Raw genomic sequence first — 17,592 nt, 5'->3', positions numbered from 1 at the left:
CGCGATATCCAAGTATGGGATTGAGCCCGGGGAGTAATGTGTGTGTGGTGTGTGTGCCTTTGGCATTTGGGCGCATTCCACGCGGTCTAGCGGGGATGGGTTGGGGGGATAGCAGGAGCGATGGGCGGAAAGGGCGGAGTCGTGCAATGCAAGAGGTGACGAGGGCATCTCTACGGCTGAATCGCCGATGTTGTACATATACAGTAGCCATTTGCCAACCCACTGCTGTATGGTACGCATACTCAGTGCTCATTTGGTCAAGGAGAAATTGAGAATGTTGGCTTTTGATGGCTTTTATAACTTCTTTGTACGTGTACATCAAATGCATGGCTTTTAGCACCCATGTACAGTAGATGCACGGTTGCACCCGATTCAAAAGCCGAATGGCTCATAGGGCTATACCAAATAAATGAAACTGAAAAACTTTGTCAATCCACTGCTGGATGAAAGTCTCCACCACACCATGCGGTTCGTGGAGGACATCTGACCATACTTCACCACGCTGGTCAGTGTGGGCGGTTTGCCAGGACCGGTTTAGATATCACTCGCCGCTGATGTTCGCGTGGCCAGGAAATTAAATGTTGGTCACCATGCTCATGGTGCAGTGCACTCACCATTTGACGACCTGTCCACCCACCCCACATACTGCTGTAGCTGAGACGGAATTTGGAAAGTACAATTGGGTGTGGTAGCAGGCAGGCATCATGATTCGTGACGTGTCCTCAATTTCCCCAGCACTTTCTGCATCGAAACAACCACCACCAACAAGACAAAGATCCCCCGTGTAGCCGACAGAGACTGTTGGGGTAAGTGCTGTTAGCGAGCATCTATGAAAACCGTAACGAGACACGAGCGGTGGTCAGCACTAACACGCCCAGCCAGTTTTGTCGCCCGAGTGCTGACGTTTATATATATGTTTAGAATAGCCACTGGCCGAGTGAAGCGTGGAGCCTGCAGCTAGTGACGAAGCTGACAACGTCCCCAAATCCACTTCCCATTTTGCGTTGCCCTCCCAGCCTCGCGTGCAGACCACGTTGCTTGGTCGATGCTGCTGCTCTTACGTTGACAGCGGTGCGTGGAGTACCGTGCAGATAACAAGAGCAGCACGTCAACGCGTTCGTCAGTAGTACCGTGGCGACGTTTCGGGCGATGACCCTTCTTCAAAGGAGCGACGTGTGTTCGGCGATTCGCGCACTGACACCACAAATCCACCAAACAGTTTGCAACACTTCATTGCATTATTTAGTCTGACGTTAAGCGCCTAGTAGATTTCTAGTTGTATTAGACGCATGTGCTTAGCATTCTGTCTCAAAGTGTAGTGTCACACTTGATACTAAGCCATACCTGTCAACCCCTGATCAGTGTCCTACCTTATGACAGACAAATTCAGACTATATTGGTCACCCCTTGCCCTTTTACATCTCAACGTTCATCCTACAAAGTCCCACTGAACAAGGGAGAAACACAAACAAATAAGACAAATTAAATTCTGCCCGCATTCAAACGGCTGTATGCCGTATGCACCTGATGACGAAATTTCCCTGCACAAGAATACGGGTAAATAGTATTGCGGCTTGACAGGTAAGGAGCCGTCCATAAATGACGTCACGTACCTAGGGCGAGTGGGGGTCAGACATTTGTGACGATGTGTGACGAGGGGGGTGTTTGAGAAATGTGACGTCACATCAAAATGCGCAACTTTAAATAAATATAGACAACACGTTCTACTTAATTAAATAGACTTTTTAATAAATGTTTTCTCCTACAATATCAGAGTGCAGCAGCGCCACATTAAATACGCACTACAATGACAATAGTTTAAAGCGATTTCAAGCATGTTTTTTTTTCAGAGCTTTGTGACGTCATATTTGAGGGGGGGGGTGGGTCTGACTTTTTGTGACGCCGTGTGACGAGGGGGGGGGTCAAAAATCGTCCAAAATCGCGTGACGTCATTTATGGATGGCCCCGAAGCTAAGCTGTCTTCCAGTGACAATTATTGACGGCTGTAGGTCCACACAGCGACCTCTAGTGACCTTACCCAGGCTATTTTGGCGACTTTCCGCTGTGTGCCGAATCCCGTGCAGACCGTGACTCGCTTCCTACCCGGCCACTTCCTACAGCGCGTCGCCCCCTCCACAACCACCACCGCCACTCAGCCACTCCATCAACTCCACCGACCACTACACACAGTTAAACTTGCAGTCCAGCACCACCACCACCACTATTCACCCACTCCACCGACCAGTGCACACACACCACCACCACCAACTCCAACCACTACTCACAGACTTGCAGTCCAGCACCACCACTAACTCCAACCACTACACACAGACTTGCAGTCCAGCACCACCACCAACTCTAACTACTACACACAGACTTGCAGTCCAGCACAACCACCACCAACCACTACACACAGACTTGCAGTCCAGCACAACCATCACCGACCACTACACACAGACTTGCAGTCCAGCACCACCACCACCAACCACTACTCACAGACTTGCAGCACAACCACCACCAACCACTACACACAGACTTACAGCCCAGCACCACCACCACCACCAACCACTACTCACAGACTTGCACCACCACCACCACCAACCACTACACACAGACTTACAGTCCAGCACCACCACCACCAACCACTACACACAAACTTACAGTCCAGCACCACCACCACCAACCACTACACACAGACTTGCAGTCCAGCACAACCACCACCACCAACCACTACACACAGACTTGCAGTCCAGCACCACAACTACCACCAACTCCAACCACTACACACAGACTTACAGTCCAGCACAACCACCGCCACCACCAAATTCCACAACCACCGGCATTCCTGCACGACGCTGCCTTGCGCAGCTACGCCGCGTAGCGGACACGCAGCGCCCGGCACCAACTTTATACAACCATCACAACACCGCCAGTCGCCCCACCTCCTACAACTTTAACTCAGCTCTACACCCCCCCAACCCCTACAACTTGCGAGCGAGCTGCACTCGGGAGGAACAGACGGCTGTGAGTGAGTAACGTTGTCTGTCACTCCGTGTGTCCTGTGCGGAGTGAAGAGGAGAGTGTCTGCAGACATTCTCTCTCCACCCCCTCCCCCTCTCTCTCCTCTCTCTCTCTCTATTTTACGATCGGAGGAAACAAGAAGATGCTCGGTGTAGTCGGCACTTTGCTTCGTTCATCTCTCCTCTCTCGCTCGCTCACTTCCATTCCTTCGTTTGGCTGCCACTCCGCCGTTCGTCTCGACCCCCGGCCACCCCGTTGAGGCTTGCTGCATGGTGGTGTGCAGGAGGAGCCGTGTTGGGTGGCGGGGAGGAATAGGAGGAGGAGGGATTCGTTTGCGTGTCGCTCGACCAGACCCTGCGAGAGATGGCGGGCGGCTCGGGGGGGGGGGGGGGGGGAGGCCTGCCATCTAGCAGTGGATAGATCATCGACGACGATGGTGATAGGGGGAGGGGATGGTGGTGGCGGTGGTGATGATGATGAAGCGGTGGCACCAACAGTGTGGTGGACGCACACCGAGCTATGGACCCGTCGAGTTTAGTAACGACTCCCGGCCACGGCTAACGTCAGTGACGAGTGATATAGAAACCGGCCCATGGGCAGGCAAGAAGGCAGGACAGGGTAGGCACAACTCCGCCTTAACCGGCACCGTCGAAGTATGGCCAAACAGCACCCATAAACAATAACGGGCGTGGGGATGCCTTCATCAAGCGGTGGATTGTATGTATATAGATCTTTTGATTTAAAGCTTTCGTGACTGCAGGGATTCATATTCTTGGTTCTTTCGGTAAAGTCACGTAGAAGGGAAATAATAAAATAATAATAAATATAAAAAATAAAAATTCTCACGACGTTTCAACTGCAACACAAGCAATTATCATCACGAGGTGTGAAATCCACAGCAAGAAATTTGAACTTCTTTCGTGCCGTTCGAAGCCAACCGTGCAAATTGGAGGTGCGGGATTGACAGAGGCATGTAAAGTGTTGTGGGTGATGGAGATCACCTGGGTTAACCGTGCTGTAATGAGGCACTCGTGGACTTGCATGGGACGTTGGATCGTGATGCCTTTCTGCGGTTTAGCCCACAATGATGCTGGCCACTCGATGAATCACGATTCGGATCGTGACTTTTAAGATTGCGGCGAGCGCCCCAAGCGGCTGTAGGGGAAACGTGCAGTGAACGCGTGACAACACTTTTGTCTGAATAGGGGGGTTGGGGGGGTTCTGTGGCCATAATTCACCACGCTGGGCAGTGTGTGTAGGTGAAAGGGGGGGGGCACAGTCGCGGGAGCATAGACTCATTGTACAATAATTGATTTTTCCCGCACGGTGGCGAGATGTTAACGACCTCGCACGATACGGAGGAGGTCGTGTGCCTCGGCCTCGCTGCGCCATGCATTGCGCCACTATCCGAGTAGTTAACCTCGCATTCAGTAACACCTTCAGAGCCAGGGTGAATATCTGACTCCAACGTGTTTAGCGAATTAAACGAGGTAAAACTGATGGGAAAACACAACACAAAATACAGCATCCGTTAATACATGTGCAGTAGTGCTATTTCACACTGGCAACTTCTTCTTTTCTCCAGTGTCACTTTATTCGTACATAACTCCTCGTGTTCAACACCACGCATCTCCGTCGCAACTCCTCCTCTTGTACTGCTCGTCTGCTACGTTAACCTCTGCCCGCTTTTCCACTGCCAGCCTCTCACGAAACTCCACTAGGTTCTGCCCTGCTAGCCTCTCACTATACACTCCGCTAGCTTCTCCACTGCGAGCCTTATCACACCCACACTTAGGACTCCGCTAGCTTACTATACACTCTGCTAGTTTCTCTACTGCTAGCCTTAGCACACTCACACTTAGGATTCTGCTAGCCTCTCCACTGCTAACCTTAGCACACTCACACTTAGTATTCCGCTAGCCTCTCTACTGCTAGACTATCTACCCTCACTCCTCCAACCTCGCCCTTGCCTCCAGCGGGGGATCAGCCAAGACCGTTGCAGAGGACGTTCATGAGGCGATCCACATATACAAACACAGAGACAATTTCAACCGAGAAGATGGATTCTGGCTCAGCAATCATTGGAAGGACGTAATAAACCACTTCGGATCTTAACTGATTGTTGTTCACGTTTATGGTGACTTTCAGACCGCAGTCCACTCACTGGCATTAACTGTGTATCTTGTGTTCTCCACAGGGAATGCATTATTTGCTCCGCTGCGATCTCCTGCCACCGTTTTCCCATTCACATGTTTCATTGCTTCTACATACTATTAACATGCCCTCCCTTTGTTAATGCTACCCCCCCTCCCTTTGGTGCTGCTGATCCTGCATAATGCATGGGCATAATATGACTTTGAAACCCCCCCGCCCACCTCCTACGCATTTACCATGAATATGCTAAATTCCTCTTGATATGCACATTCTTTTGTTAAGGCTCTCTTCTTCTTCCACCTCCAACTCAGCTTATATATAAGCTCCTAGCTTGGCAGTGTCTCATTCTTCACCTGAAGACGGCTGCTTGCGTTGTAGCCGAAACGTCGTGAGAATTGTTTTATTATGTTTTATTTTTATTATTTTATTACTTCCCTTCTACGTGACTTTACCGAAAGAACCAAGAAGATGAATCCCTGCAGTCACGAAAGCTTTAAATCGAAAAAATTCGAATGTGTATCTTCCAAGATCTGAACTAGGCGGAGTTATTATTCTTTTTATGACTACTACTCTTGTTTACCCAGGGGAAGTCTCATCGAGTCGCGTGACTCTTTTTCAAGAGGGTCCTGCCAAGCAATTGAAAACCGACACAGAAATCGTTACCTCGACTGCGAACTGCAGGGGGCGATGATTGCTGCCTATATTTCAATTGCTTCTTGCGTTTAGTTTGTTGTCCTTCCCTCCGCACCTTCGATGAGTAAGCTTGGCTCCGTGCGGTGTGAAAGAAGTTCGACATGCATACGTCCATACAATCGAGTGATTAGCAGTGTCATTTTCAAATTTGGATCATGACTTCAAATTTGGACCATGACGTCAAATTTGGACCGTAACACTGGCAATACAATGGCTCAACTATCACCGTTCACTGTTGAAGCAGGCGACGTGTAGTACTACTTATCGATGGTTTACTTACACCCACGGTAATAACCAGGGCAGCCGCTGGGTTGAAACTGTGACCCTCTTCGTCGAGGGGTTAACGCCACCTACCGGTAGGCCGTGTCACCAGCCGCTTTTCAGACCTCATTGCAGACGCAGAAAAGGAGCTATCTCCCATGAGCAGAGTTGGCTGGGGGCTTTGCATTTTTCAACACAGAGGCTGTTATGAACCATAAACTATTTTTTTATTTTACCAGGTAAAGTTCACTGAGCTATATAGCTTGTATTTTCTGAAGTGACCTGGCCACAAATGATAGCTCAACGAAGTGGCTTATGATCACGTGGATAATTTCTTGCAACCAAATACACTTGTTGATTCTAAATGTGAAGGGAACAACTGCAGGACTTGGAAAAAAATCCAAACGACCACGGGGAGAGAGACACGCAAACTGCAAATATACAAGCGTCAGGATTGGGATCGAACCCACGACCTCCTGTATACCAGGCGAGGTAGTTAACATCTAGCCACCGTGTACTCATAAATGGTTTAACTGTGACTATCATTACTCATGGCTATCGAGCCAACAATAAAACTTCTGACCAAATGAACAAAGGCGAAGCGCTCACCTCCTTTGGCAGCCCCTGAGCCAATTGTGGAAGTTCCACGTTCCCATGGCAAGGAAGGTAATTTATATGATGATCACCGTCATCAATTTCCCACAAAGTCGTACAGTACTTATTTTATCCAGACCTAAGGGATAACTGAAGAACTCTGACCACAGACGCTGACTGGTCGGATTACAAAGCGTATGCCTTACATTTAATATCAAGTATATCACTGAAGTTACGATTTGGATGTCTCACACTGTAACCCAAACACCTCAGGGGCATGGATGACGGAGGAGGGCAGCAGTGGGAGGATTTAAAGTCCTTGCTCCCGTCAGCTCCCGCCACGCCTGATGCATTATCCTCACCGGGCCACGGTGGGGCGACCCACCAAACCATTAACATCTACCCCAACCCAACCTCGCGGCTCCTGGACAGCGGCGACGCTGAGCTGCACCTCAGGCAAGTGGAGCAGCAGCAGCAGCAGAAGCAGCAGCAGGAATCTGCCGCCACCATTGCTACGCCACAATGGATGGATTTGGCCGACAGTTCCAGCATAGAGCCCATGGCGATGGCCTCTAAGTCTGGATCTGCTGCTGTTGGTAGTTTTGGTGGTCGCAGTTGCAGTGTCCTCCCGTGCGACGGGCCCTCTCTGCTGCTGCACAAGCGGCTGCAAGAGGAGGCGCAGAGCCTGGCGCGGGACCGGGCGGGCACGCCGGACTTCCAGGCGTGCCGTGGGGGCGGCCCGCATGGCCACAGCGCGCTGTGCGCCACGCACAGCCACGGACGCTGCTTCCGCCTGCACTGGTGCTGCCTGCTGGGGTGGTGCCACTGTGAGTGTTGCTTCTGCTCCATTGTCTAGTCCCAGTGGTTCTCAACCGGGGATATACTGGGGATACTTGAGATGATTTATCAATGTGTGGAATTATATCATATGTGAGAGTCGTTGGTGAATAATCATGTATGAGTCTGCCAATATAAAATAACTACGATCAAATTTGAATACACGTAGTAACCTAGAACGATTTATAATACAGTACCTTGATAAACTAATGTTCATTATTCATTCATTGATTTCTCAGAACTATCTCGGCCTCGCTGTGTGCTGCGTTGCACCGCTAGTCGAGTAGATAACCATGTGTTCAATAAACCCTCGGAGCCAGGATGACCGTCCAACTCCGATCGTCATTTATTGATTGTAACAGGTAAAACTGGTGAGAAAACACAGATACAGCATCTGTTATAATTCGGAAACACCCACACAATGAACACCACAGCATCAGAACATTGTCTCAGATAACAATAGATCCTGGAAGGACCAGGCCCCCACATTACCCCTGAACAACTAGACAAAGGCACAAACTGGTGCGTTGCATACAGGCACATAGTGTATTCATCCCACTGCACCCCAAATGTACAGCATTACACTTAACACTAAACTGTGGATGAGATACTTCGTCATCACTCTCAGGATCGCAACATAGGCACAAGTCTGACTCGACCTATTAAATCACAAGTAACATCCACAATAAGGAAAGTCACAGGCTTCGTTACTAACTAGGCCTCGTATTTACTACAACAACTTAACGGCACCATAAAGGCATTTACATTGCTATAACGGTCATTCCAACATTACAACAGCATTTCCAATATTATAGGAATATAAACAACTTACAGATAATGCTTCTTAAGCTCCCACAATGGACACGTGCGGCTGTGGTCTCACTGAGATGCGATGCGTGCCGCCATCTTGACTTATCTGTGTAATGGCCGACGCCCGCGTGGTACAGTGGAAATCTAACATCGTCACTTCCTGGTCACGTGACCAACATTAGCATCAAAAAACAGGAACTTCCTGTGAACGCACGCTCCACATCTGTCATGAGGCAAGACACTCCCCGTCTGGTATCTAGGAGATACCACCATTTATTTCCTATCTCATAAACAAGTGTATAACAACTTCAACGGGTCGACTTATTTGTCCATATCTTTGCGAGAGAGAAGTAGTACTATCTCGACTATGGGCCTGATGAAAGTTCTTGCGACACCTTGCTTCGCAATCATAACCTCGACCTTTCGAACTTTTCCATCGGCACTTGGAATCGACTTGAGGATGCGGCCCATTGGCCACTCATTCCGTTTGGCTTGGTTGTCCTTCAGTAGGATGAGGTCGCCTTCTTGGATGTCTGGTCTATTAGACTGCCACTTGTTGCGCACTTGGAGTGTCGTAAGGTACTCGTTTTTCCAGCGACGCCAGAACGTGTTCGCGAAGCTTTGCACTTGTCTCCATTGACGTCTGTAGAGGTCTGCAGTGCTGGCCTCCTCGGTAGGTGCTGTGAGCACATCTGTCTTCTGGGTAAGAAGTGTAGCAGGAGTCAAGATGAATGGTGACTCCGGGTCGGTTGAGACGGGGATCAGGGGTCTTGAGTTAATTATGGCTGAGACCTCGGCCATGAGAGTGGTCAAGACCTCGTGAGAGAGCCGTGTGGACCCGACATCACATAGCATGGAGTCGAGAATGCGTCGAGCAATCCCGATCATGCGTTCCCAGGGTCCACCCATGTGCGAAGAGTGGGGAGGATTGAAGATCCATGTGCAGCCTTGGTCACTAAGTTATTTCCTGACAGAATCATCTTCGACATTCTCCGCATTGATCTTAAGCTCTTTACATGCTCCTATTAAATTGGTTCCACAATCAGAACGGAGTTGCTTGGCTGGCCCTCTGATGGCGAAGAATCTCCGGAGTGCATTTATAAAGCTCGAAGAGTCCATGGACTCGATGACTTCGATGTGCACTGCTCGTGTACTCATACAGGTGAACAGCACTGCCCAACGTTTGCTGTTCGCGAGCCCACCTCTGGTGCGGCGGGAGATGACTGTCCACGGTCCGAACACGTCAATCCCTACAGAGGTGAAGGGAAGTTCCACACTGAGTCGATCGGCTGGGAGGTCTGCCATTTTCTGTTCTTCCTGTTTTCCACGTAGCTTGCGACACCGGATACACTTGTGGATTGTGCTGGCGATGCACCTCTTTGCTCCAACGATCCACAGCCCTGCAGATCGGATTGCTCCTTCTGTGAAGTGCCGACCTTGGTGCTTGACCTTCTCGTGGTAGTGGCACACGAGTAAGATTGCGATGTGGCTCTGGCTTGGGATTATGAGGGGGTTTCGTTCATTCTCATCTAATTTTGCATTCCCTAGCCGACCACCGATCCTGAGCAAGTCGTCTTTGTCCATCCCGGGGTTTAGCTTCCTGAGGGTGCTGACCCTAGGAAGGTCTTCTCCCTTGTTGATGGCCTTGATCTCACTTGCATAAGCTGCCTGTTGCACACAGCAGAAGATTGATTTCCTTGCTCTGGAAAGCTCGTCTTCAGTGTGTGGCACTGTGCAGTGATGCCATCCATTGCAGCTACCAGTGGTGCCTCTCATCGGGCGATGGAAGCAGTCTGCGATATGCGTTAAATGTGCTATCGCTCGCACGAGCATCGTCCATTTCGAGAAATGTTCAAAATGGTGTGGACTCAGTGGACTTCTCGGTCGCACATTTGTTACGAAAGTTGTCACTAGAGGACGAATCTCCTTGTCGGACTCGGGCTCTAAGAGTCCAAAGGTCTCCTTGGAAGTACATGGGCCAACGTCACGTCGTAACAGGAACGCTGGACCCGTCAGCCAGATGGTTTGATTCAGCAGAGATGCAGGGACGGACCTAGTTGCGAGATCTGCTGGATTCTGGTCAGTTGGAACGTAATTCCATTGCTCCGGCTGCGTCGATCTCCTGATGCGCTCCACCCGGTTGCTGATGTAGGTGTAGAACCTTCTGGTTTGGTTATTTATGTAGCCTAGTACGACCTTACTGTCCGTGTAGAACTTGACCGCGTCCAGTTTGACGTCAAATTCGTCTAAGATCAGTTCCGCCACCTCTGTAGCAAGAATGGCTCCACACAGCTCGAGCCTTGAGATGGTATGTTCCGGTTGTGGGGCCTTGCCGTGGAACTCCTTCCAGAATTCCCACTCGGGCGATAGCTCCGAGTCGAGGAACGGAGAGGCCACGGTCACAGCGACCACCGCCACGACCACCAGCAGAGCGATGAGCAGCGGCTTCACCTTAGTCTTCTTCCCGTCAGTCAGGACTGGCTTGGAGAAACGTGGAGGAACAAACTCCAACGAAGACGGTGGATGCACAAGCGAAGTCATGGTGGTTTCTTCGTAAGTCTGCACGGTACAGCCTTGACTTCTCTCGCCGAGTTCCTCTTTCAGCGTGAAGTGGTTGGGGCACGGTTTGAAGAGCGACGTGCGTCCATTCGTGAGCACACTCGTTCTGAATGTGCTAATGTGGTCTGGTTTGTGGGTCCCATCGAGACAAACGTCACCCACGATGACCCATCCTAGATCGAGTCTCTGGGCGTAGGGAGCGTCGTGAGGTCCATTGCGTTGGTTACGAACCTTGTGTCCCTGCCGAGCAGAAGTAAAATCTGTGCCGCGTGATCCAATGGCGGGATGAACTCTGCTATGGGTTTCAGGTGTGGGTGGTGACGTGCAACTTCGGGCGTGGGAATCTCACGCCTGTCGTCCGGTATCTCGTTGCACTCTGTCACCGTAGGAAGGGCTACCTTCATGGTGCTATCTATGGTTTCCACCATGAGGCCGCTCGCTCTTCTTCCCGCTGTCTCCATCAGTCCTGAGCATGTTCTGAGCGTGTATGGAAAGGAATTCCCACCTACACTTAGCTGATCAAAGAACTCTGACCTTGCCAAAGACCTGTTGCTCTGGTCGTCCATTATGGCGTACATCCTTACTGCCCTTTCAGGATGTCCTTTGGGATAGACTCGGACGAGGCATATCTTTGAGCAAGACCTTCCTTTGAAGCCTTCTCCACAGACTTCTGTGCATTTGGTTGTGATTGACGAAGTGAGTGCGGTGGTCTCGCCTTGCTCCCCGCCGTGCTCTGCTTCGGGATCGGAAGCCTTAGTGCTACTGGGTTTCGAGTAAAATGTGTGCAGAGCAGTTGTGTGTTTGTCGCTGCCACATTCCTCGCACTTGATATCTGTCTTGCAATTCCTTGCAAGGTGGTTTGTAGAAGCACAGCATTTGAAGCACACTCCAAATTCTTTCAGCATGTTCTTCCGCTCTTCCAATGGCTTCCTCCTGAACTCACGGCATTTCTGGAGGGAGTGAGGTTTATCATGCAATGGGCATTGCTTCTCTGGATCCTCTATCTTTTTCTTTGTGGTGGTTGCCTGGACGGAGTTTGCAAATGTCGCAGGAGAGACCTCAGTCTTGTGTACGGAAATTGGCCCTCTCGCTGTTCCTCGTTTCGCCGTTGTCCTTTCCATTTTTGGGAGATCTGGACTGGAAATCCCCGTGGTGCCAAACATGAAACTCGGGTCATTTCTAGTCTTAGCCAGGTTGCGGATAAACTTTGAGAAAAAAGAGAATGGGGGGAATGCAACCTGATGCTCTGACTTGTATCTTGAACCCGCTGTTCTCCATTTTTCCTGCACGTCAAATGGCAATTTCTTTACGATGGGGTTCACGCCATGGTAGGTATTCAAGAAAATGAGACCTGGTAAGTAGGGATCAGCCTGGGCTGATTCAAGCTCCATCAAAAGATCTCCAAGCTCCCGTAACCTTTTATTGTCTCGACCAGAGATTTTTGGAAAGTTCCGCAACTTCTTGAAGAGAGCCTTCTCAATGGTTTCTGGGCTACCATAGCACTCCTCGAGCCTCTCCCACACCGCATGCAGGCATGAGGCGGGGTCGTCAATGTTTGCTGACTGGATCCTCTTTGCGTACTCTGCAGATTCATTTCCTAACCATTTCACCAACAGGTCGAGTTCTTCACTTGCAGAGATGTCTGCATTTCGGATTGCATTCCTGAAGGTAGATCTCCAGGCTCGATAGTTCTCAGAGTGGTCATCAAACTTAACGAGTCCTGTGTTGATTAGTTCGCGGTGAGCCAGGTACCTATCAAAGTCTCCTAGTCCTGCTGATCCAGGGTGTGTCCATACTGGCGCTTGTGAGGCGGCATTATTAGCTGTATTGCCTAGCATGCCGTCATTTGCAATGGCGTTGGACTGTGGGCCCAAAGGGTTTCGATCATGTTGGTTGGATCCCCTTATGTGACTGTCTGGAATGTGGGTCTGACTTGGTGCATCCACGTCTGACCCCACGTGCGCGACGCTGAGTTGGCGACTAACTGCCAGAGCGGGATATGCATTTCCACCATTCCTGTAGACAGCATTCGTGTTCATTCGGAGTGGAGATGGCAATGCCTGAACGTCCACCCTTTGTTCAGTATGGTTTGGTGGAGGAGCATTGATGCATTGTTCAGACCAGTCCAAAATATTTTTTCTGGTGAGTTGATCACGGTCCTTGACAGGTTTCTGAGTGCCAAACTCACTCCAATTCTCTTCCTTATCCAGGTTGGCTGCTGCCTCGAGCACCTCTGCCTGGGCCATTGCAGCAGCTGCTTCCCTTTTGAGTTGTAGGGTGCTTAACTTAGCATCCAGCTCAATTTTCTTCCATGTGGCAGTAGCCACTGTAGCCACTAATGTACTCTCTGCTATGCTTGCTTCTTCTTGTATGCGAGCCTTTTCAATTAGCATGGCTTCCTCTTCAGCCATGTAGGCAATACGGGCGCTTGCTGCTTCTGCTGCTGCGCGTGCCTGAGCTGCTGCCATACTAGTAGATGATGTCTGTGAGTGCGCTGAGGCTTTAGATCTTGTTGTGGACCTGGATGAGACAGAGTGCTGAGATCGTGTCTCTCTTAAGCCCTCCACACGGTCCATTGCATCTTGTATCACTGCCTGCACATTATCATCGAGCAGTTCGAGGAAGTGCTCTTGTCTGTGCACTCCCTCAATGCCCTCATCTGTTTTCACCTTCATCAGGAGGGAGATGCATCTATTTGCCAGGAGCTTGTAGCTTGAGCTGCTCACATTCACTCGCTGGATGGCCCGCTGAATTGAGGCCACTGTGTCTGAGGCATTTGAAGCTTCAGATAAATCTGCTTCAACCCGGTTCCATGCCCGTTGTATCCTGGCATCCAGGTCCTGTTTCTCAGCCTCATAGCTTTCCAAGGCCCGTTGCGTCAACCTGACCTCCCTCTGGGGCCTTGAACTCCCTTGGTCCTCTTGAGGCAGGATGGGAGATCCTGGATTGCTTGATTCACCTTCTTCAGCATCTCTCCCTGCTGAACTGTGGCTTTCCATGCTCCGATGCTTGCAGCACGATTTTAATGTAGACTCGTTGCAGAGCTCCTTGCTTGTTGCAGGCTGACTGCAGGGCTGGCTGCAGAGCTGGCTGCAGAGTTGACTGCAGGGCTGGCTGCAGAGCTGGATGCAGGGCTGGCTGCAGGGCTGGTTGCAGAGCTGGCTGCAGGGCTGACTGCAGAGCTGACTGCAGAGCTGGCTGCAGGGCTGGCTGCAGAGCTGGTTGCAGGGCTGGCTGCAGAGCTGGCTGCAGGGCTGGCTGCAGAGCTGACTGCAGAGCTGACTGCAGAGCTGGCTGCAGAGCTGGCTGCAGGGCTGGCTGCAGAGCTGGCTGCAGGGCTGGCTGCAGAGCTGACTGCAGAGCTGGCTGCAGAGCTGGCTGCAGGACTTCTTGGGAGCTTTAAGAAGAGTATCTTTTTACTATCCCGGCCTCGCCGTGCGCTGCGTTGCACCGCTAGTTGAGTAGATTACCATGTGTTCAATAAACCCTCGGAGCCAGGATGACCGTCCAACTCCGATCGTCATTTATTGATTGTAACAGGTAAAACTGGTGAGAAAACACAGATACAGCATCTGTTATAATTCGGAAACACCCACACAATGAACACCACAGCATCAGAACATTGTCTCAGATAACAATAGATCCTGGAAGGACCAGGCCCCCACATTACCCCTGAACAACTAGACAAAGGCACAAGCTGGTGCGTTGCATACAGGCACATAGTGTATTCATCCCACTGCACCCCAAATGTACAGCATTACGCTTAACACTAAACTGTGGATGAGATACTTCGTCATCACTCTCAGGATCGCAACATAGGCACAAGTCTGACTCGACTTACTAAATCACAAGTAACATCCACAATAAGGAAAGTCACAGGCTTCGTTACTAACTAGGCCTCGTATTTACTACAACAACTTAACGGCACCATAAAGGCATTTACATTGCTATAACGGTCATTCCAACATTACAAACGCATTTCCAATATTATAGGAATATAAACAACTTACAGATAATGCTTCTTAAGCTCCCACAATGGACAAGTGCGGCTGTGGTCTCACTGAGATGCGATGCGTGCCGCCATCTTGACTTATCTGTGTAATGGCCGACGCCCGCGTGGTAAAGTGGAAATCTAACATCGTCACTTCCTGGTCACGTGACCAACATTAGCATAAAAAAACAGGAACTTCCTGTGAACGCACGCTCCACATCTGCCGTGAGGCAAGACAAGAACCATGTTGGGTCAGGCAAGGGAGGGTACTGTACTCGGTTGAAACAAAATTCATCAAGGGGATACCACTAGCCAATAAAGTTTGAGAACCACTGATCTAGCCTAGTCCTCACCCGCCAGCAGTTGACAAACACTGCTGTTGCCATGTTGCCCGGCCGATGTTGCACTTGGTGAGGTTGCTCTTGTGGACAACCCTGGAACAACGTTTCATCTGGCTCCCTCCGGAGCGTGTCCCGATCTTGAGTTGGGAGTAGAAGGCTTCCCTCCTCCGACACTGTCTGCACATCCCACCGACTTGCACTTCTTACCTCTCCTCCCCCACCAACCCCCCCCACCATCCCCCCCCACCAACCCCCCCCCCAACCCCCGTTGTCACAGGTAAATACGTGTACCGAGCGTTCACCCCGCTAGAACGGCTGCCCAGCACAGCGGTGCCTGTCCGGCCGGGAGATGCGACTCAGGGACGCCTCCTGCCCCTCGTCCAGTGGAGTACCGCCACTGCCCCTGCCGCTGCCCTTGCTGCTGCACCTCCTGCTGCCCCTTCTGATGCTGTTGCGGCCGGCGAGGTGACGGAGCCCAGTTCAACCCCAACCCGGTGTCTTGGAGCTCACGGAGACCTCGGGTACCCTTGGAGTGCGGCGAGACGCCCCAAGCCCGGCGAGCTGATCCACAGCGTGGAGACGGTCGTGTGAGCCTCTCCAAAGCTGCCCCCCCATAGAGCCTTTACGGACTTTTGGTTGCAAGTGCTGCGAGCAACTATGAAGGGCGGCACGGCACACGAGGGGGTGGGTGGGTGGGGAGCCGCTACGTCCGGCCGCCTTTGTCTCCTGAGTGGCGATATTTTTACGCACCGTACCAGGTAGTCATTTGAGGCCGAGTCGACCTTGAGGACACCCAGGACCGATTCAGATATTCGTCACTGTTGTTGGCCATGAGCGGGAATTGAACTCGGGTCACCAGGTTCGTAGCACATCGTCATAAACGCTGCACTCCTACTCTATACGAATACACACTCACACTCCCTTGTTCTACAGTTGGGAACAGACTTCTTGGGGATAGATGCCCTTGGGTAGCCAGTATTACTTTATCCAGCACTACTGCTCATGTTGCCTCCCACATAAGGCCGGATTCAGGTTATGAGGGCATACGACTAATAGGAGGGAGGGCCTAAGTATGTCTTTCCTATTGCAAAATGTTTTTTTTATGAAGTCATCGTTATTTATGTATTTACCTTTGGACGCATTTATTCCACTCAATGTAAATTAATCAAACATAAATCACTCACTACACTCTTTTCTTAATTTCTTTTCATCCTTAGCTTTAGCTTGTGGCAAAGTCATGAATGATGTCAACGTTAAATTTCGATTTAAAGCTTTCGTGACTGCAGGGATTCATCTTCTTGGTTCTTTCGATAAAGTCACGTAGAAGGGAAATAATAAAATAATAAAAATAAAACATAATAAAATAATTCTCACGACGTTTCGGCACAACGCAAGCAGCCGTCCTCAGGTGAAGACGCTGTCTCCCCGACAGACCTGGTCTTCACCTGAGGACGGCTGCTTGCGTTGTGGCTGAAACGTCGTGAGAATTATTTGATTGTTTTATTTTTATTCTTTTATTATTTCCCTTCTACGTGACTTTACCGAAAGAACCAAGAAGATGTCAACGTTAATTCAAAGATAAATAAAGATTCTATGAAGGCCGCTCTACCGACGCTCACCTGTTTACTTCAATGTGGAACGGAGAGCCTAAAGGAGGGCCTTCAAAAAATTGGGGCCTACACCCTGGAACAACGTTTCATCTGGCCCCCTCCAGAGTGTGTCCCGATCTTGACTTGGGAGTAGAAGACTTGCCTACAAAATATGAGAGGGCCCAATGCCCTTATTAGCCTCTGGGTTAATCCGGGAGGATGTTCGTGTCTGGGCCCCGTCCTCTTTCCTCGACTCTGGCTCACTCGATTGTTTTCACTCCCATTTCCTCGTACTGTCATTTATAGGTCAATGTATAACGATGTGTTGATTTGTTCTCACCAGAGAGACCGTTTACTGAATGCAATGTTCAATGTTGCGCTGCTGGTGTTGGACGTGTCTTACAGAGTGTCCGCGATGACCACACAATGGTTCATGGTATTTATTGTGCCATTCACACACAAAACTTGATATATGTATGCATATATATAATGTAAAATGTATCTCTGGCATAGTGGGTTATAGCTGTTACATGTACTGGCGATGAAATGTTCAGAGACTTCAAATCTAAACAGTTGCGCGTGACTTTCCATCTGGGGTGTGACGATCCCTCTTCCTGGCGATTTGATGAATTGTCATCATTCAGGATTGTGTCATTCGATTGCAGTCAATTCGTTAAAATATTGTGGTGAATGTAGCGGCCACTAGTGGCTGCAGGGGTCATGTGCTGAACAACAACAAATA

The 17,592-nt window shown here is 50.2% G+C and overlaps 2 protein-coding genes across 3 annotated transcripts in view; one reads left to right on the top strand and one right to left on the bottom strand.

The window, feature by feature from the left end:
• LOC144933909 (LIM zinc-binding domain-containing Nebulette-like) overlaps positions 1-3,282 on the bottom strand; it is a 60,865-nt gene extending 57,583 nt beyond the window's left edge. For both annotated transcript variants that reach the window (XM_078859212.1, XM_078859222.1), the window contains exon 1: positions 3,220-3,282. The gene's annotated coding sequence lies outside the window, so the exon portion shown is untranslated. The remainder of the gene's footprint in view (positions 1-3,219) is intronic.
• Positions 2,910-17,310, top strand: LOC144933920 (uncharacterized). Its single transcript, XM_078859234.1, has 3 exons — positions 2,910-3,028; positions 6,997-7,550; positions 15,539-17,310. Exons 2-3 carry the CDS (start codon positions 7,001-7,003, stop codon positions 15,850-15,852), a joined length of 864 nt encoding a protein of 287 aa, XP_078715360.1. The 5' UTR covers positions 2,910-3,028; positions 6,997-7,000; the 3' UTR covers positions 15,853-17,310.
• Positions 17,311-17,592: the final 282 nt, after the last annotated feature.

Source organism: Lampetra fluviatilis, chromosome 1 (genome assembly GCF_964198595.1).
Source record: "Lampetra fluviatilis chromosome 1, kcLamFluv1.1, whole genome shotgun sequence".
NCBI classification, from domain to species: Eukaryota; Metazoa; Chordata; class Hyperoartia; order Petromyzontiformes; family Petromyzontidae; genus Lampetra; species Lampetra fluviatilis.
This window is presented reverse-complemented; position numbering and strand designations above follow the sequence as displayed.

Coding starts and splice junctions, on each gene's coding strand:
- LOC144933920 (XM_078859234.1), top strand. CDS start 7,001: ATGGATGACGGAGGAGGGCAGCAGTGGGAGGATTTAAAGTCCTTGCTC. Junction 7,551..15,538: donor CCTGCTGGGGTGGTGCCACT/GTGAGTGTTGCT, acceptor CCGTTGTCACAG/GTAAATACGTGTACCGAGCG.